General features: G+C 42.6%; 1 protein-coding gene across 1 annotated transcript in view; it reads left to right on the forward strand.

The window, feature by feature from the left end:
- The window catches only part of MRPS6 (mitochondrial ribosomal protein S6), a 66,068-nt gene that overhangs the window by 36,703 nt on the left and 8,511 nt on the right, over positions 1–20,854 (forward strand). Inside the window, exon 3 of the mRNA XM_067737185.1 lies at positions 12,866–13,005. Within this exon, the coding sequence (XP_067593286.1) occupies positions 12,866–13,005 (140 nt within the window). The remainder of the gene's footprint in view (positions 1–12,865; positions 13,006–20,854) is intronic.

The following is a 20,854-nucleotide window of genomic DNA, read 5'->3' on the forward strand; positions in this document are numbered from 1 at the left end:
GTCGGCCTCATTGTTGGGCCTTCAGGGCCTGGCTGTTGGTTGAATGACTACTGCAGTCTCTTTAGAACAGGTCAGATTCCCCACAGAAAGTTCTTTGAATGATAAAAGGCCTTGGGCCATCATTCTGGAAGCCAGTCGGGAGGAAGAGCACAGGGGTCTTCAGCATGCAGTGTGCCTTTTTTTCTTAATTCCTTTTTGGTATAATGTCTCCTCTTACAGCTGTGCCTGTGTCCTGCGGTCCATGTACTTCTCTGTTTTACCCACTGCAGAGAATCAACCTCCAAACATGCATCTAGAGGTCCAACCAACTTTCATAAACTTTCAACCAACTTTATTTTAGTCCCCCACTCACCCCTATTTTCCGAGGTGTACTCAGTGTTACCAATTCCCAGATCTTTTGGGGAATTCTACAGTGTAAATATGGTTGACTCTTGGTTTTCCCCATTGCTGCTTTTCTCCATCTGCTTTTTTTCTAAAATTGAATTGCTGTTTTCCCCTCCTTTCTCCCTCATTCTTGCAAAGTTGTACGTTAAAAAAACAAACAAAAAAACCACTCCTTTACAGTAGTTCTAGTAGGTTTTCAGGAGGGAGCATAACATGCTTATGTTGAATACTCCAACTTACTGGGAAATCCTGGTATCCACTCTTCACTTAGCATTTGAAGCTTAAAATTTCAGAGCCTGTTGCCAGTTTCTGCCTTATCCTAAAAGAACATGTTGTCAACCAGAAGCACAGTGGGAGTTTAAAAATTCTGCTTATCTTAGGAGTTATATGTGACCTCCAAGTTTGAATGCAGTACTCCAGGGTAGATGCTGCTGATTTTAGACTGGAGGGAGAAATAAACACAACAAAATGGGGGCTATCGTTACTTTGGGTTTTACTCTCCTTCCAATTCTAATTTGAAATTTTATTGTCATGCCCTATGGCAGATTCTCTGTAAAATATTATTGTCTCTACATAAGGCTTGCTGACTAAGTTACCAGATTTCATAGGTTTTTGGAGGCTGAGTTTTGTTGTAATATTCTCTGGTACACTCTAGGAGTCGAATGTCCATTGGTTTTATTAGTAGTCCCAAGAATCTTCAGAAGTTTGGAGGCACCTTTACGTGTCTCTCACTATGGTTTTTCTTTTTGTTTTTGTTTGTTTGTTTTTGCGGTACGCGGGCCTCTCACTGTTGTGGCCTCTCTCGTTGCGGAGCACAGGCTCCGGACGCGCAGGCTCAGCGGCCATGGCTCATGGGCCTAGCCGCTCCGCGGCATGTGGGATCTTCCCGGACCGTGGCACGAACCCGCGTCCCCTGCATCGGCAGGCGGACTCTCAACCACTGCGCCACCAGGGAAGCCCCTTTTTTAAAATTTATTTATTTTTGGCTGTATTGGGTCTTCGTTGCTGCGCACGGGCTTTTCTGTAGTTGCTTCGAGCGGGGGCTACTCTTCGTTGCGGTGCGTGGGCTTCTCATTGCGATGGCTTCTCTTGTTAAAGAGCACGGGCTCTGGGTGCGTGGGCTTCAGCAGCTGTGGCTTATGGGCTCTAGAGCGCAGGCTCAGTAGTTGTGACGCACGGGCTTAGTTGTTCCGCGGCACGTGGGATCTTCCCGGACCAGGGTTCGAACCCGGGTCCTCTGCATTGGCAGGTGGATTCTTAACCACTGTGCCACCAGGGAATTCCCGCCCACTATGTCTTTATTTCCACCTTCCACTTGTTTGTTCCTAGTTCCTTGACCATATACATCTCTGTTTTTGACTAACAGGATATGCTTAACTTTATTATGTATCTCTGCCTTTATATATATATATATACACATTATATATATGCATTTTATATATATATATGCTGTTGTTGTTTTTGCAATGAAGATCTTATTTCTCCTTGAATTTTATTTCATTTTTTGGTTTAATCCTTTCTTCCTTTCTAGTTGAATTAAGTACAGTTAGTAACTTCCATCTCTCATCTGTCTTTCCATTTATTCTTTGATGTACGTATTCATCAAACATTTATCGAATGCATCCTGTGTGCCAGGTTCTTTGCATCTCCAGCATCTAGTAAAGATGAATAGGAAGCAACCTTGAAGAGGCTTTGTTAGGGAAGGACATGTACTTCTAAATAATTACACTTGCAAGATAGGATTAGGGGAGGAAAGGCACACTTTTCCTAGGAAGTAGCTGAATCTCGAAGGGTGTTTTGATCCCTTCAGTTCCTCTGTGCTTTTATGCCCTTTCTCCTCCCTGCTCTTTGGAGCAGTGTAGTCCCGTAAGTACCTTCCTCCCACCACTTGAGTTAATACACACCACTGCAGTGGCTTAGTTGGTGATGACACTTTTGGTGTGTTGTTCAGCAAGGTATGCAAATCTGACTGTCTTGCCAAAGCCCAAGGTTCTGATTATTTCGAGGCATATTTTAAAAAAATTTCTCCTAACCCAGTCAGACTGATATTTTTGCTAAACCCATACGCTGATGCTTAGAAGATTCACAGAATCTCAATTGGCTTTTCTCATAACCCTTTTGTCTCTACTGTCAATATCCTTTGCTGATTCTTACCTCCTTGGTCTCCCTGTCATTCCAGTGCTGTCCCCCTTCTACTCTCTGAACAGGATGAAATATAAGGCGGAGGCAGTGAACTGAATTGTGCATGAAGGAGAGCAATCAACAAGACAGGTACAGCTCCATGATGTCTACCTGATGCCTGCTCTCACTATCAGTTTCATGAGCTGTGGCATTTCATTTACTTGCTGCCATAGTAACCAGGACTCCTGCCAATCTTCTTGTTTCCCATCTTTTATTCATCTGTAAGTGCATCTGGAGGGGAATGAGGAGGAAAGAAATGGAAATCTCTCAGTAAAAGGATTGTGGATTTTGGAATGTTCTCAGAGTAGCAAACATGGGTACCTTAATTTTGGCATTTTCCCAGCTGTTCAGGCAGTATTAACCACAAGTAGTCACCTGTTGTGATTGTCATTTCACATTCAGGGAGGGTTCCATTATTACTGTGAGAAAAGTGGAGCATTTATGTTCCTTAAATTAGAGTTGAAGGAGATCATTGCTGAAAATCCTTTATAAACTACAGTTCAGCCAGAATCATTCATCTTTGGAGTGGTGAGAGGCTAGCCAGCTTCCTACTAGAATGTGGTTTTCACCTTTGTCCACACCTGGGGAGCTTTGAAAAATCCTAGTGCCCAAGATTTTTGAATCCCCAATAGACCAATAGAATCGAAATATCTGAGGATGAGACATAGGCATCTCATTTTAAAAGCGCCCCAGATGATTCTAATGTGCTCTAGAGGAATGCCTTGGTAATTTTGCCCTTTTCCTTTGACTTACCCGAATCACAAAGGGAATGGTTGGTTATATGCAAATGAGCCCCCACTTTTGGCCTTAAATGGCCTCTGAATGGCATGCTTTGAGTTGAGACCTTGGAAAGAAGTGGGTTTATTAAGGAACAAAACTGCATTATGGTTGAACTACTCATGTTTACTGATAACCTAGGCACATAAGTAATTGACAACTAGTAAATTCACGTGAAGTTGGATCTCATGTAATCATGACTTCCTTCTTTCTCTCTGTGTTAGTTCTTTAACTTTATTCATTTATAGCCTTTTGATACCAATGCCGGTATTTATGTCTCTATGTGGACTAGCTGCAGGGGTCCCTTGGATGCCCATTGCATTTAAGATAAGTCCAGTTTATGATTTAAAGACATTCTGCCTACCTTGCAGCTGAAGTTACTTTACCGATCATCCTATTATTATTTTTTTTATTTATTTATTTTTTGCGGTACGCGGGCCTCTCACTGCTGTGGCCTCTCCCGTTGCGGAGCACAGGCTCCGGACGCGCAGGCTCAGCGCCCGTGGCTCACGGGCCTAGCCGTTCCGCGGCATGGCATGTGGGATCTTCTTGGACTGGGGCACGAACCCGTGTCCCCTGCATCGGCAGGCGGACTCTCAACCACTGCGCCACCAGGAAAGCCCCATCCTATTATTTTTATATTTGCAAATTCAGCCATGCTAAGAACTGTGACTCTACTTCATTTGCACTTTGCTGTTGGCACGGCATTAATCTATGCTGAATCTGGCAGTCGTTGGACCCTTATTCCTCTGATTTTTTTCTTCCATTCTTCCCTGGGTTCTTTTTATTTTCATCATATCATCCAAAGATTACATTTTTGTGTCAGATTTCCCAGGTCTCAAGAATCTGAGTCTTGGCTGCATGGCAATAGAATGGGCAGGCTCCTCTTATTTTTCACATCATCTTGCTTTCATTGGCTGTTGTGTTTTCAAGGCCACAGTTGGCCTTTTCCCATCACATCTCTTTGGTCTGCTCTGATTCTAGAATCAGAGATCAGAGATCTCTGGGCTCCTGACTTCGAGATTCCAGTTTTTCCTCTGATTCCCAAGAGACAGAGCAGCCAGTTGTAAGAGCTCATGATGCTGGAAGTATAGCTTACAAGGCGCTTTCAGTAACCGCTGAAAAGCTGCCCATCTATACCTCCCTGATTATTAATTTTTTAAAACGTATATGGGTATGGAATCAGTATGGATATGGCGTGAGTTCTAAATGTTGAGGCATAGTTTCAGGGCTTTGACACAGAATTCACAAACTGTGGCATCTAGTAAGATAGCAATTGGCATAGACTCAGGGGAAGAAATTCTTCTTAAAACAGAACAAAACTGAATTCGCTCCCACCCCCACCCCAAAAGTTTTTAAATCACCTTTTCATTGCTCATTGTGAGAGAAATCAGGTAATAAAGTGCAGAAGGAAGAGAATAGAATACTCCTCTCATCTTACTACCTAAGGAAAACTGGTATCATTTAGCTGTATATTCATCCAGACTTTTAAAATATATGTATCTTAGTACTTTTTTTCTTTTGGAAAAAAACTGGACTGACCCTACATGCTGGGTTTTTTTCTTTATTATTATAATATTTTCATGTCAGTATGTAAGGATCAGCATTCCTTTTGTTTTAATGGCTGCATAGTACTTGTTCAATCAGTAAAAATAATTTATTGAACCAGACTCCTATTAATGAAGAACTACATTTCCATTTATTCACTATCCTAATAATTTTGTGGTATTTTCATAGCTAAATCCTTGTGCCTGGGTATGACAGTTTTCATAGAGCAATTTCCTAGAAGTGGCTGTAGCATTGAAGGCATACATATTTTAAACTAATATATATTGCCAAATTGTCCTCCAGAAAGTTTACGTTTTTACCAAAAGTGTGTTTGAAGAAACTAAATCTTAACGTTCTGGGCAAAAAAAATATTGCCGCGAGTGGAAAAAAGCAATGGCTTCTACCTGTACCGAGTACAGTGTCCACATTGATTCTACCCCAAATATAAATTCCATCAGAACCTTCTTAATCCAGACCTGCTCTGAGAGGACCCTAATAACGCTCCTTCTACCTCTTGAAGAGGTGTTCTTCAGCCTTTAGAGTCTGGCTGAGGTCTGCCATCTCCAAACCACCAGTCAGAAGTGTTTCACCCTCCCTTTATTAGTTACTTATGTGTGTCTGCATATCTACATCACAGACTTCTAAAGGGCAGGGACTTTGTATTTCATATCCCCGTGGCTATCCTTTTGGAGGTGGATTTCACAGTGAGCAACTTGGAAATACCTGTCTTGAGGGAGACACTTTGAGAGGACTGTTTGTGGATAGCTATTAGGTTGAGCCTTAAGAAATGGTCAGTATTTGGACTGTTCTTGATCCTCCCAAATGGCAGTTTCGTAAGGTTCAACCTATAGTTCTGATACTCACAGAGTTTGATATATTTATAAGAAGTCATCCAGTTTGTACTCACTCCATTTCCAGATGTGGATGTATACACCTTCTCTTTTACAGCTGATTTATGCCATTAAGATTATTTTAAAATTGTTCTGCAATGGAGAGTTCTAGATGCCCCCGCATACTTGTTTCTCATGAATATGAGTGTGTATATTGAATATCATATTCATGAGTGCTTTTCACTTAGTACATGCTTCAGCAACTCCTAGGGCTCTATTGCTTTAACGGTTAAATGACCACTTGATATGTCTGAACTGTGAATTTGCAGTATTTAACATTATTTTAAAATTTTGAGATATTTTCGGTTTGCAGAGTACACAACAGTGGCTTATAAAAAGAAACAGGTTTTCACCTCATTAGAGTATTTGTTACTTTCCCAGTACACTTGATGTGTATTGGTTCCCGTCTCTTCTCCTGTCCTCTCCCCCGCTTTTTAAAGTCTGTTAAGTCTTTTTTCGTAGTTATTTTATATTTTTTTAAATAAATGGTTTAATGATTCATGGGCAAAGTAGTAGAGCAGTTAAAAGATCTCAAGTGTTTTCTATCGTTGACCTTTAAAAAATCTTTAAGAGTTACTTTTCTAGTCACTTACCTACAAGTTATAATAATGTATAATAGTTCATTATAGGTAAGTATAATCATGTTCCAGCATGTATTTATGTATCTTTACTTTTTTTAGTGTTCTAGACTTGCCCTTACTGAATTTTATTCTAATTTTTAAAATAGCTTCTGTGCTTAGTAATTTTTATCCTTAATTACTGGGAGGACTGCAGCTCTTGATTCAATAAATTGTGGGGCAAAGAGGTTCTACTGAGTCATAAAAATATTTGATAAAACAGTTCCCATGGAATCATTCCCAAAGTTGGGCTCTGTAGATGTTAGGCAGGGCTGGCACCTCACACATTTTGAGGTAGGTGGTGTCCATTCTCTGCTTCCAACTGAGGTCTGCTAGTGGCAGAGCTTTCCCTGGAAGCTGGTTCTTCTGTTGAAAGCTGTGCTCACAGATTTTCTTTTTCAAATTGCTGTGAGACTCTCAATGTAGAATTTCCAGGTACATTCTCTCTATTTGGAAATGTAAATTTCAAGGAAATTTTCTTAAGGAGATTAACCTTGGAATTAAGATGCAGCGTTGGTTGGGAAAGGCTTTTACATTTACATTTTCACAGGTTTTGACAGTTTTCTGACCTGGCTCCACCTTCCCTAAATCCTACTTGCTCCTGGGAGTTGCACTACTCTTTGTAGAATGAGAAGGGTGAGGTGTAGGTAGATGCTTCACGCCATTAAATGTTGTGGATTCTATGTGGTTTTCATTTCCTGGTGGGCCGTGAGGGTGTTGTAGTGATAGCTGGGTGCACCCAAAGGCCACTGGTTCAAAACTGTCTTTGCCAGAGAGTCTAATTTACAAGATAATTTTGTTGAAAAGCTTCTCTTCTGGGATGAAAATAAGTTTAATTAGATTAAACACTGGTCGTTGACCGATGGTGTTTATGATAGTCCCATGAATTCTTAGCTTATAAATAACCTTACTGAATGGGGGTTTTATTTGAGGGGCAAGTAGAGATGGCCTTCCTTTTGTTTTCCTCATCTCCTTGCTCTTTATTCTTTTTTACAGAAACTTTGTCCATTAGAATCCCTAGAACTGCAGTTTGCAAAATGTGATCTGAGGAGCCTTGGACTTCCCAGAGACCTTTTCAGGGGGTCACTGCAAAAGCAATAGTGGGTAAAACAGCTGGTGCCTTCACATAAATCTAGGCACCACCACCAAACTTTACTAGTAGTGTGTTCCTCACCACCATGCAATTGTAGTGTTTGTAAAAAGGCGGCTGCACTTCAGAATGTCCTTCAGAATGATGAGTGGTGTCAGAATAGTATTGGAATTTAATCTCAGCAGGGCCTTTAGAAGTCGAAAAGTCTAACTTCCCACCTGGTGCAAAGATTGAAATGACGGTCATCCCATATCTTTGCATTTCGAGTGATGGGAAGGTCAGTTCTTCACAAGGCAGCCTATTTCACTCTCATATAGCTGTAGTTTTCAGAAATGTGTTCTTGTTTATACATCAGTGCTCTGTTTCTCTGTAATTTTTACCTTTTGATTCCAGTTTCTCAGTGTCCAATCCAAATAAAACATACCTATCTTTTACATAGTAGCCCTGAAAATATTTGAAGTTAGCTGTTGGGTTTTCCCAAAGCCTTCTTTTGTAGCCTGAACACCAGTAGGTCCAGTAATTAATAATAATAATATCAAAATTTGGTTTTAATTTTGTCTAGGATGAACTTTCTTTAAGTATTGTTTAGTGTAAATTCTTTGGATAGTATTATATCTTATCACAGATAATTAGAACAATCCAGGTTTAACATTTATGTTTATGTATGTTAGTACTTTATATTTCTGAAATACATGAAATATTTAGTTTCACTTCTATTAGATGAATTCTGGATTCTTTTAAACCGTAGTATTGGTATTAACAGCGTTTTGGCACTACATGAAATAAACAGAAAAACGCTAGTACTGTAATGTTGCTTCAGTATTATGGTCACTACCCTGATAGTGAGGTATGTTGTATATGAAAAGTGGCTTCAAATTGTATTAGAGAAACGAGGAAACTTCCAGTCCCTCAGGGGGGAAAATGAGAGTAAGTAAGCAAGAGACCCTGTTGGGGAGGTACATTTGATAACACTAATTTATTCAACCACCATTTCTAGCGCCCGCTCCAGACTCTTGTATATTTGGGGAGTACAGTTTTGTGTACAAGATAGACAAAAGTGCTTGCTCTCCTGAAGCTTACATTCCCGTGATGAAAGGATATTCATAAATTGCTGTGTAGAAGTAAATGAGAATGACATAAAGAGTCCCTGAGATGGGTGGGGCACTCTGGGGTGATAAGGATATCAGAAGAAAAGAGAGACTTTTTAAAAACTTTGTGCCCCCAGGATATTTTGAGAATTGTGACATAAATGTTGTTTGTGAGAGGCTTATAGAGACAGAAAATTTGTTGAGAACCACTAATTTAGCACATGAGGAAACTGAGGCACAACTTTAAAATGGATACATTTTAATAATTTATTATTAAATTTAATAATTTAAAGAGTGGCATAGCATTAGTGAAGGAGCTGCGACTGGAGTCCAGGTTTCCTAGTTCCCGTTCACATTTCATTCACTGTTTCTTTTCCATACTTTTTTTGTCCAAGTGAACGTTTTTGGCTCTCCAATCTGTGCTGTAACAGAATTGTGTTTCATTGACATATGGTGGGTTGGAGGAAAGTCTTAAGGAGCTGCTTTCAGATGGGGTGAGAGAAGCCCGTAAGGAGCACATGCGCACAACCTCTCTTAGAATAGTTGGAATTAAAGGGTTCAGAGACCTTGTAAATGAGAATTACGCCAGCAAGATCGTGTGCTTCCTGTAGACCATATGTTTTTACAAATTGAACATTGTGCTGTGTTGAGCAGAGCTTTTTTTTTTTTCTTTTGGAAGCCTAAAATTTTTATTTTAATAGACTTAGAAGTTTCACCAATAAGGGAAGTTGAAAGCCTGGATTGATTAGATTAGGAGCTTGGTGGGTGGAATGGTGATTTTGTAGAATCCCCTCTGAATCCTGTGGTGATTTGAACAGTCAGGCTGATGTTCCTTACTAGGTTGGCGCCCTGTGTTTCTGCCTGCGGACCCATCCCATGGGGAACTCACTGTCTGTAGCTCAGTGGCCCAGGCTCATGGTATTATCTGTGGTACATTTTAGGGTGAGTGGATTGAGGCCTTGCCAGCTTCCCTCAGTCCATTACACTGTAGAGCAGAGGTTGGCCAGATAGTAACTAGTTTAGACTTTGAGGGTCATATAGTCTCTGCTGTAATTTCAAGTCTGCTTTTAGCATGAAAGCAGCCATGGACACTATGTAAATGCATGAGCTGGCTGTGTTCCAGTAGAACTTTATTTGCGAAAGGAGGTAGTGAGCTAGATTTGGCCCACAGGCCCTGGATTGCTGACCCTTGACTTAAGAGTGACGAGGTAGGTATATGGGACTAGTTGAGCAGCTCCCTTAATAAACAGGAAGTCTTTTAACCCCTCCTTCATCTTTTTAACTTTTGGGTAATTTGAATTACAGTGAAATGAATGTGGCCATTCAAACAGTCTGCAATTTGACCTTGACATGCCGAAGTTAAAATGTGTTTTGATATTTTCCCAAGTTACATTCTTGTTAGGTGGCCTTTCCCCTTTTTTGGACAGAAGCAAATCTTATTATACAAGCTCTTACTTCAGAAGAGGATGCTCCATGTTTCATACTGTAAACTCTTCAGTTGGAATTTAAACAAGAGACATTGAGATATATTCCTTTTTAATCAGGCAACACTGAATTAAAATTTATGATTTGGGTAGCTAATCAGAAGACTGTAATCAAAGTGTGGTGTGTGTGTGTGTGTGTGTGTGTTTGTTTGTGTTCTCCCTTACCCATTCTTTATTTGGATAGACTGTTCATCTACTTATCATAATTTAATTGATGCAATATCGAGTCAAGAAATAGCATTTTTAATGAAATGAAATATTACCGTGCTGTTAGTAATGAGGTTTCTGCAAAATACTGAAACGTCTGTGAACTAATGAAATGTGAGAAGAATTTAGGCTCTGCTTGATTTAGAACTATATAAAAATATTTGTTTACAATCGTAAGGAGAAATTGCCATAGACTTTTTACCTAGTTCGCGTTAATGCAGAGATTTTGGCCCTTATTTTTGTTTTCAGGAAGTTTCTGTTTATCATAAGGCTGCTTAAATATATAAATACACATAATTTTCAGTAGGAATTTAAAAAATCCCTAGTAGACTACAATATGAAATAAAAGTAGAAATTTTATTTCTACACCTTAAAACTAATACTTAGTGCATTCACAGCATTTTAGCAGTATTTGTCAGAAAGAAAATATACAGGTATGTAGGGGATTTTCTTCAGTTACTAGAGTGTACACTTAAAATTGTTCTGCAGTTTTCTTTTCATTTGATCCAAAATGAGCCACTGGAAGGTAGCCTTTTCTTCAGTTCACTCCTGCATTGGAGATTTCTCTGCTTGCATTTCTTCACTTATGTCTGAGGAGAAGTACTCTTTTCCTTGCCAGGGTGTCCTCTGGCCTCCTCCCCCGATTTGACTTTTGTCAGTGTTCCTTTTCTTTGCATCAGGCTCTTTCACTTGTTAACTGCCATGTAATCTCAAAGTCATGACATCTCTCAGAGGCCCAGTTTCCAAATCTATCAACCTTCTTGGCTCCTTTTTTTGTGTGTGGTGAAGATTAAATATGTACCAATAAAACACTAGATCTGTGTTGATCACGTAGCAGTTACGCAGCAAATCATATTGGCCATCGATGATGATGTTTAAAACATCCGACATTTTATCCTTCGACTGGTTCATTCCCCTTTAACTGCTAACTTCCTTGTGTTTTCTCTCTCCTCAAAGTTGACTCAAATTTGTTTGCCCCTCAGGCTCTAGAGCTTTCTCTTTCTGTCACCTCTACCTTTGCAATCTAGCTTTTAGCCCCATCTTGCTAAGTGACCATGCAGTCACTGTGCTGTGGTTTTTTTCTTCATCTCCATCCTGTCATTCTGGAGGCTGCCTCTTCCCTTAGTTTCTGTGACAAGGGAGGTCTGGTTTTCCTTTTGCTGTTTGCTTCTCTGGCTTTGAGGCCTCTTGTCAGCCCCCAAATGTTTGCACTCCCCCCGCACCCTGTTCTGTTGTTGGTCTCTTTTCTTCTCTCCCCACCCCCTCCCTCAGTGCCCTCACTCCTCCCAGGGTTTCAGATAGCCTTTCTCTGCAGATGACTGTTAAATGTGTAATTCTAGCCTGCCTTGTTGTTTTGAGCTTAAGGTTTACATCTTGAGAGGTCAGCCTGGAAGAACTGTGGGCATCTCAGACTCAGCATGTCCTAAACCAGAGTCATCTTTTGTGTCCCCAGCCAGCTTGTCCAGATTTCCCTTTAGCTGTTAATAATAACCCCATTCTCCCAGCCACCATGTTTGGTGCCCCTCTTTTGCCACGCCTCTCCCTCATTTTCCACATTCCGTTAGTTGTGTCTTCTCAAGTTTACCCCTATAAATTGTCTGTTCTTCCAAAAGTTTTTGGTGTATACATGTGCATAGAGGGCTATCTGGAAGGAAATTCACCAAAATATTTGAAGTCCTTTATCTCTGGATGATGGGATTTTATATTGTTTCAATTTTGGTTTTTAGTAACAGGTATTGATTGTTTATATACTTGGACCCAACCTACGATCTTAACTTCTCAGTCCTCCTTGTCCTGTACTTCATCAGATGGGACTCCTAGCTGTTTCCTCAATACTTTCTTGTCTCTGCTCTTTTACTCAATGCCTGGTTTGTTTGTTCTTTGCATCTCCCGTTGTCATTTTCCAGGGCTCCCCTCCAGACCGCTTTCTTTAATGGAACCCTTCTTCCAACTGAATGTGCTTTCTCTTTTCATGAGCTCTCTGGTCCCTATGTCACTTCCGGTGTTCTGCCTTCTGGCCTTCTTACATGGGTTTTTGAGTTCATGTCTTTCTTAGATTGTAAGCTCCATGCGGGCAGAGATTGGGTCTTACTCATCCTTTCTCCCTTTTGGTTACAATCTCTCAGTTTTTCTTTGGGAGACAACCCCTTTTCCCACTGGCTGTCTATGGTTTTGGTGAGATGGTCAAAGTGTCCTGCCAAGAGGATGCTCTTTCCCTGGAATTTGAATTTTGAATCATGGGCTACAAGGACTGACAGTGATTGGCGCTGATTCATCCTGGCCAAGGTGCTCTGAAGACAACACTCATTAGTTCCTGCCTCCCAGATCCCTGGAGCTGCTCTGGTCCCTGAACTCTCCAAGGCCTGCTGCTTCAGATTTTCCTTCGTATCTGTGAGCTATCTCATATCCTTATGATAAATGTGTCTTTCTCTCTCTTTTTTTTTTTTAAACTTTGTTAGCCAAAAGTAGTTTCTGTTGCTTTTACCCAAAGATCCCTACCAATAGAGCTGTTATGATTGGAACTGACCACACTTGATCATTTCTAGTTCTTACATTGATTCTGATGTGTTTTTTTCTTCTTTTTAAAAACAAAAACCAGCCAGAGACCGCTGCTGCTTTGAAGCGTACACTTGAAACCCTGATGGACAGAGGGGCTGTGGTGAGGAACTTGGAGAACCTGGGCGAGCGTGCGCTTCCTTATAGGATCTCCGCCCACAGTCAGCAGCACACCAGGGGAGGGTAAGTCCTTCGTGAGTCACTGGACACGTGCCTTTGGTGGGCTCCGTAAGGTGCGCTGTGTAATTCATCTCAGGAGTTACTAGACGCTCATAGTCAGATCCCCACTGCGCCAGGTGGTGTGCAGTTACGTGCCCCAGCAATGTTGTGTTGCAGATGGGATGCATTTATGCTGACCCACAGTAAGCTAATCAGAGCTCCCAAAGAGGTCATGCCAGCAGTAATACATTTATAAGCTTTTGATTGTGGGAAACTTTTCTCGTCAACTTAAGCACTGTTTTCCCCTGGCATTTCTTTAACTTTCGCCTTTAAAACACCTCATTGAGCAATGTGTTGTCCACCTACTCAGTGCATCCTTTGTAAATATGAAGGTTGCAGATAACAAGCAAAATGTACTTATTACTAATGTGTATAACCAGAGCCTAAAATCCCCAATAGGAACATGGTTTTACCTATTCCAGCCAATTTTAATCACAATTTTCTGTAATGGGACCTTTTTCTCACATAGTATATAGCGAGTTCCTCAAACATGTCAAGGATTTGATTTTATAGTGATACCTATCCTTGTAGAAATTCTTCAAGGTCAGTTTGTTGGGTTGGTTTGCCGCTTCTCTAAACTCATGCCCAAGGTTTCTGGTTTGGAGGAAGAATCTTATTTTGTTGGGTTTCCTAGAAGTAGGTGATAGAGAAACGGGAATCAGTTTTTAGCGGAGCAGGGAAAGTCCAGGACTAGAAGACTTGATTCTCCTTCTGGGGCTCCCAGCTGTGTGGCCTAGACCAAGTCACTTGGCTTCCTTGGATACTGAACTCAGGTGGTCGTTCTCCCATCCACTTTGTCACAGTGGTCAAATGAAATAACCTCTGAAGATGTGCTCTGTGGACAGTACTGGGTGTTGTATGATGCTGCTTTTAGTCATGTGGGGCGAGCAGCCTTGTGCAGGTTTGCTACACGTGATGGGCCCGAGTAAAGTCACACCTGACGCCGGGCTTTCTTACTGCTTGTAAACCTTCTGCCGAGATGTGGCACAGACTGCACGTTTCTTTTGATTGCTTCACCTTGTTTTGTGCTAGCGTTCAGCTTCTTGAGAGCACCTCTGAAGAGTGTGCCTGAGGCGTTGCTAGGCAACCTGAAATGCTGGGTGGCTTATTCCTCTCCACAATCATAACAACAGTAAGCAATGGAGACTGTGTGTATAACATTTTTTTTAAACTTAAACCAAACAAAGGGGTTTGGTTTTAATAGCAAGGCTATGAATCCTTTTGCCTTTTTTTTTTTTTTTTAAGAGAAGCATATAAAATTTGGCCAAGAGTTATTAGTCAGGTTCTGTTATGTATGGAAGGCACTGAACAGGGAGAGAAGTCAGTTTCCTCATTATGTGCTTTCAGGGATGTACAGTAGGAATGCTCTCTTCTGCTCCCTTTCCAAGTAGAGGATTTGACCTTGTTGAGGGCTAGTGTGACCAGCATCCTGGAATTTGCATTTCTCACAGTGCATGGGTAGCGCTGCTGCTGCTACTGTGAGGACCACGCTTTGAGAACTGCCGCATTAATTCATCTAGTTTTCAGGCCTCTGTGTGCGGTGCTGGGGTAGGGTGGTACTCTTTCTCCTTTATGGATAGAATAAACTCAGATCTGGGAAGAGCTCACCTGGAATCAAGCCAGAGCTGCTGACAACCCCAGACCTACATTCCAGATTCCTGACAAGGTGCCGGTGCCCCACCAAGGGCTGTGTTGCCGTCACTTAGTTCATTTATAGTTAAGGATTTTACTTCTGGGTGGTTTTTCTGTTGGTTTGTTTTTTTACTTTCAGACTCCTCAGAGAAGAAGCAGCAGCATCCTTAAAATATACCATACTGTGTCTATTATACATCAACATAAAAAGGTGGTGCCTAGCCCCAGTGGGGGAGGTTCATGTTTTAAGTTTGCTTTTCTGAGGATAAATCAGTATCTGGTATTTATTTTCTTGAGGTAGTATTTTCCAAAGTGTGGTCTCTGAAATGCTAGTGATACAGATATGCTCCACCAAAAATGGAGGGTGTGTGTGATCAGTCAGATGTGGGAAGCCTTAAAAAAAAAAAAAAAAAAAGTGAAAAAAAGTGACTTCCCTGGCAGTCCACTGTTAAGACTCTGAGCTTCCGCTGCAGGGGGCGCGGGTTTGATCCCTGGTCGGGGAACTAAGATCCCACATGCCGCGCATACCGCGTAGCGCGGCCAAAAAAAAAAAAAAAAGGTGTGGGAAGCCTTGCATGATCTAATCCTGGAAATTCACAGCACACCTTAGCGTATAAATGGTGAGAAGCCCTTCCATAAGATGCCCTAGTTTGTCAATTTTACTTGACCATGTTACTTTGTTTTTGTAACACTCACTAATGTTCTTCACAGTGGCTTTTGGTAAATGAGACGAGGGGCTAGTGTAGTTGGGAGTTCCCTGGTTTGAAGATTTAAAATTGAGTGGCGTGTCAGATGGCTGCATTGTGGAGCTTAAGCTTAGTCTGATATTCCCTTAGCTGCAGCCAGTCCTCCCATAGTCACTAACCCCAGTGACGTTTGTAGTAGGCATTTTGTTCACTTGTCAAGTTCTTTTTGTGCACTGACATAGCCACAGAAGGCATTACAAGCATGTACGAAGGAGACTATGTGCCAGGGTGTGTTAGGTGCTGGGAAGGTTCACTTTTATGAAGTGGTTGAGAAGAAACAGGGTGGACTTGTGTGTTATGCATTTATTAGTATTCAGAAGTTTTTGGCTCTTTTCAAACAGCCCTGGAGGCCGTGAAACGTATCTGTAATTTTGGTGGGGCACTGGTTTGACTCCTGAGGTTGATATGTTGAGAGCCGGTTTTTTAACTGGCTAACGAGTGAGCCCTAGATGCCCTCCATGAATCCACATTGCATTGTGGTCCTGTTGGTTTTAAGTGTTTGTTGCTTTTACATTTTGTGGGAAGAAATGGTATATCCTAGTGGCATTCCTAGGTCTCAGGGTGGTTCTTAGGATCGTTGTGGTTCTTGATCTCAAGGAGTTTTCACTTGAATTAAAGACATGACTGCATATGGCTAACCTAGGCACCAGCCAAGGGGCTGTAAACACAGGGGCCCAGTACAGAACTGTCCCTCTGACCGAGGCTGACAGCCAGGCGTCTCTCTTGCAGTTACTTCCATCATGTTGAGTGATTGCCTCCCATCTCACCTCCTTCCCCCAAATGCATACCCCTGCTACACACATGCCAAGTAGGCCTGCCCGAAAGAAGAATGGACTGAGAGGTGCTTAGGTAGGAGAGATAGTGCTACTTTAGGGTTATTTGGGAAGCTTTCCAAAAGGAGGAGGTGGTACCTTGAAAGTGGTACCTGGTGTTTATTATTATATCAAGCCTATTACCAGTTTATGCCAAAAAAAATAATCATTATATTCCAAATATTAATGTAGTCAGTCCTGACTTTGGGAACAGGTTACATTCTAGGAATTTGTCTGTAAGTTTATTGTTTATAACTGGGAACCTACTTTCCCATTGGAACAACTTGATGGTTAAGTTTCCAGGCTGATCCACAGAAACTTACTTAAACGCATAATCTCTGAGGGTCAATAGAATTGGACGAGTCATTTATGTCCCCTAGTGACAGGGAAGAGTTGACCGGATGCCCTCTTGCTGTTTGGGCCAGGTTGGGATGGTTGGGAAGTTTGGGTCTTCGGACCGTTTTTCCCCACAGAGGCTTCTGGCCTCACTCACCACCCATTTCACGAGGCAGTGTCTGGAAACCACTGGAGCATGATTAAGAGCTGGGGGTAGAGTGGGGGGTCGGGGGGGGATGGTCTTAGAGGGGCTGGAATTTATTCTCAGCTCTGGATTTGCTTTGGTCTCCTGGGGGCCCCCCCAGATTATCTTTCCTTTGTGCTTTCACATGCTCACCTTCGTACCCTCATCAACTGTCTGAGAAAGGCAAGGTGGTTGTTGTGGAAAATTCTTTCTGTATTCCTTGGTGTCTAAAAGGGGACAGTGTTACACAGGCAGAAGGGAGTAAGTGCTCATTTAGACCCTTGCTCAGAAGAGGCAGGTTTTTACTGAATCATAGTATCAGTCACCCTCTGCCAGAACTGCCTTAGCATCTTCCTCCAGGGCTGCATAAACTGGTTTAAGGCTCTCTTTCCACTAGATGGGGCTGGACTGAGACTAAGAGGGATTTCCGGTGCAGGAGAGGGAACCTTAGAAGAAACCGTAGTCTATAATGCAGCGATGGGCTTGTGCCTGTTTGTAAAAGGATGCCCCAGATTGCTTTGACTGTTTTTACCACCTCTGCTTTCACTGCAGTGCGATTGGGCTGACTTCAGAATGTGTGTGTATGAGAACTCTTAAGTAGTGAAGGAGGTTTTTCTTGCCTGTTTTGTCCCTCCTTTGTCTGTTCTCATGTGTTTAAAATGTGAATAGGTGCTTATAGCAAAGATCTGCGGGCCTACATATAAGACGCCCTTCTGTTTACGGGTAAGCAGAATGATAAAAATAACTGGCTCTATGGTGAATCAGTGGAATTTTACTGACTTGCTCTCCAAATGTGTCTGCAGCTAACTCCAAGAGTGCTGGCACCCTCTCTAGAGGAGATTGATTCTCCTCTGTAGTTTTCCCGTTAGCTAACGTTTCTATGTTCTTGTGCTTTCCTGCCAGCGTTAAGTCCAGGCCAGCATCCTGACCCCATTCTTGTGTGTAGGTGCTTCACGATGGGGTTTCAGGGCAGGGCTGCTGTGGCCTTGGAGGTTTCTTTTTAGTGGCAGTGTCCCAAGATTTGTAAGAATTCTGCAGCAGGTTTGGTAGTTTTTAAAATGTATGAGACCCAACGGATTTTAAAAAAGGAATGGGGCTTTTCCATGCAGAGGCTGTCTTGCTTTTAAGGAGAATAATTCACTGCTTCAGTGAAGCCTGAATCCAGCAAGGTTTAACGGATACAGTCTAGGAACTGGCATTCAAACGGATCTGTTTCCTATGTTCCAAAAGGCTTGAAGAGGCTTCCTGGCTGCAAATTCCTCTCCTCTCCCTCCCCCACCCCACTCACGGGGAGCCACTGAGCGCTTCAGTGGAAATTTCCACTCATCTGCGAGGGGGAGGGCGAGGCTGTGAGTGAGTGTGTGACTGAGAGAGACAGACAAAGAAAACTCACATTCAAGCAGGCACTTTCTATGGACAACTTGTAACTGTAGGGTGAAGACGGAAGTGAAATAAAAACCAAATAGAACCTTTAGTGTTTAGGTGCGTTGCAAGAAGCCACTCGGGTGGGTGAGGTCTGGCAGGCTGCAGAGCATTGTGTCAGGAGGCCACTGAGTGGTTTGCTGGTCTTGTTGCCTAGAGAGGAGGGCAGAAAGGACGCTGAGGGCTGCTGGCTCCCTCGAGAAGCTGAGCTGGGGATGGAGTATGCTTGGTGGCACTGGGCTCAGTCTGTCCTGGGCAAGCCCTTTCTCTGGGTCTTCTCAGATCTCTGTGGGGTTTCAGTCATGTAGTGGAGAGTTTTGTAGTGCGTGTCTTAAGAAATATAGAAAGGGTTAACTGTTACCTTCAAGACCACGTGGGCAGTTCTGCCTACGAGATGGTTCCCTGTTCCTCCAACTTTTGAACATGGGACTGTGATGAGAAAGGCACTAGTGTACTAAACCTTTTTTTGTCCTTTCTCTCCTTGCCGGTATCCATCATTTCCTTGCTTCTACTTCTGCAGCGTTGGTGCCACCTAAAATCCAAGTGCTTTTCTATAGAAAAGAGAGAAGCTGATGTCTACCTTGCGGATGAAGTGATTCTATAATGAGAACCACATGTGGGACAATACACCTTGAAATGTCAACACCACTGGGATTTGTGTTGAAGGCGAGAGCAGTGCTACCCTGGCTACCTGGTGTGCAGAACCATTTCACTGGTGCTACTGAACATGTAGTTGGAGGTGCTGGGAATGTAGACTGTAGTTAGATTTGAGATTGCTAAACTGGATTTTTCCAAAATGATTGGTTCATATATTGATTTAATCGCCGATTAGAGTAAATGTGGAGAATGGAAAACTGGCTATTTGGAGAACTTGATTTTTTTTTTTTTTTCCTTATTGGAATGTCAGCTTTTGGGCATGTCTAGGCAGTTGTAATTATAGTCATAATTGTAAACTACCTTGAGTGAGGAGCTTATCCCGAGAATGGAGATGCGAGTCTACATGTTAGACGTGTTACGACGTTTGGTCTTGTGTTTTGATTCTGCGTAGCTAGGTTAGGGGAAGAAGCAAATATTGTTATCTCATTGTGGGATAAAGGTGGAGCAGATTCCTCTGGAGATACCGAGCCCCTCTTTTGGCCCCCTTCCTTGAACAGCAGCTCGTCTGTATTTCAGAATGGCTTCTCCATGGCAGATTTCAGTGGGATGTAGGGAGTTCCGAGGTTGTTTTGTCAACCTAATTCCTGTTTTTACGGGTCTGTTATGGACCTGTGTTGTCATGGGAAGGGGATCCTTGTAGGCATCAGAAGCTGCCCAGACCTACAACTCCAAGTAGGCTGTTTCTGGGCTTCACTTCTCATTGTCATTCCTTAGGTCACCTGTGGTTAGAAAACCCCACTAATATGTATAAAATAGGTAACTAACATTAGAACCTGCTGTATAAAAAAATAAATAAAATGAAATTCAAAAATTCAAAAAAGAAAAGAAAAACCCAGTAGCTAGGAGTGAGGTGTCCATGACCGCCGCGTCATTTCCACAGTCTCCTGCGGGACTGGGAGATGTGTGCAGGTCTTGGAAGCCTGGGTTTCTGCTAACACGGTGGCCCTTGTGACTTCTCTCCCCAGCTGGACTCAGTGTTCCAGGGGGTCAAGGCCATGTGTACCTCATCTTTTTAGTCTCCTGAGGTTTGCCCATAGTAGATGTTCATTGATGGTTAAGTTTGTCCAAGATAAATCAGTGAGAAGAAGAATATATCCTGGCAGTAACCAAGAATTGGTCAGTGCATCTCTGTGTGGGAAAGCCTTAAAGAACTATTGACCTGTGTGCTTGGGCCGCTAAGGCAGATAGAGGTTGTCCTGGACTCCTGCTTGTTTCCCTCACAGTGGGGAGGGACAGCTTGGTTCCCTGGAGGGAGATGTGGAGGTAAGAGGTTAGCTATTTTTTTAAATTAAATTAATTTATTTTATTTTATTTGTTTTATTTTTAGCTGCATTGGATCTTTGTTGCTGCACCCGGGCTTTTCTCTAGTTGCAGCAAGCAGGGGCTAGTCTTCGTTGTGGTGCGCGGGCTTCTCATTGCGGTGGCTTCTCTTGTTGTGGAGCACAGGCTCTAGGCATGTGGGCTTCAGTAGTTGTGGCACACGGGCTCAGTAGTTGTGGCACACGGGCTCAGTAGTTGTGGCTCGCGGGCTCAGTAGTTGTGGCTCACGGGCTTTAGAACACAGGCTCAGTAGTTGTGGGCTTAGTTGCTCAGCAGCATGTGGGATCTTCCTGCACCAGGGCTCAAACCCGTGTCCCCTGCATTGGCGGGTAGATTCTTAACCACTGCGCCACCAGGGAAGTCCAAGAGGTTAGCTTTCAACTGTGAATGTAAGGTTAGCTTTCAACTCTGAATACAGTAAGATCTGCCCATCTCTGAGCCACTCCTAGCCCCTTCTCTGTCTTGGTGGTGTTTCCTTTTTGTGGAAATTTCCACAGTGCAATAAGGAGCATGGGAGTAGAAGCAGTCTTGCCCACATGCGCCCCAGGCGTAGATCAACAGTGTGATAAGCATGAAGTGACTGTCACAGCTGTGGCTGTGGGCACTAACCCATTTGCATCTTGGCCAGTGCTTTTGTTTGGGTTTGGTTGCTGGATGAGTGTCCTGACTGGTAGAGGGAAGGCAGAGTAGCTAAAAGAAGGTAA

This window comes from Pseudorca crassidens, chromosome 5, assembly GCF_039906515.1.
Source record: "Pseudorca crassidens isolate mPseCra1 chromosome 5, mPseCra1.hap1, whole genome shotgun sequence".
NCBI lineage: Eukaryota > Metazoa > Chordata > Mammalia > Artiodactyla > Delphinidae > Pseudorca > Pseudorca crassidens.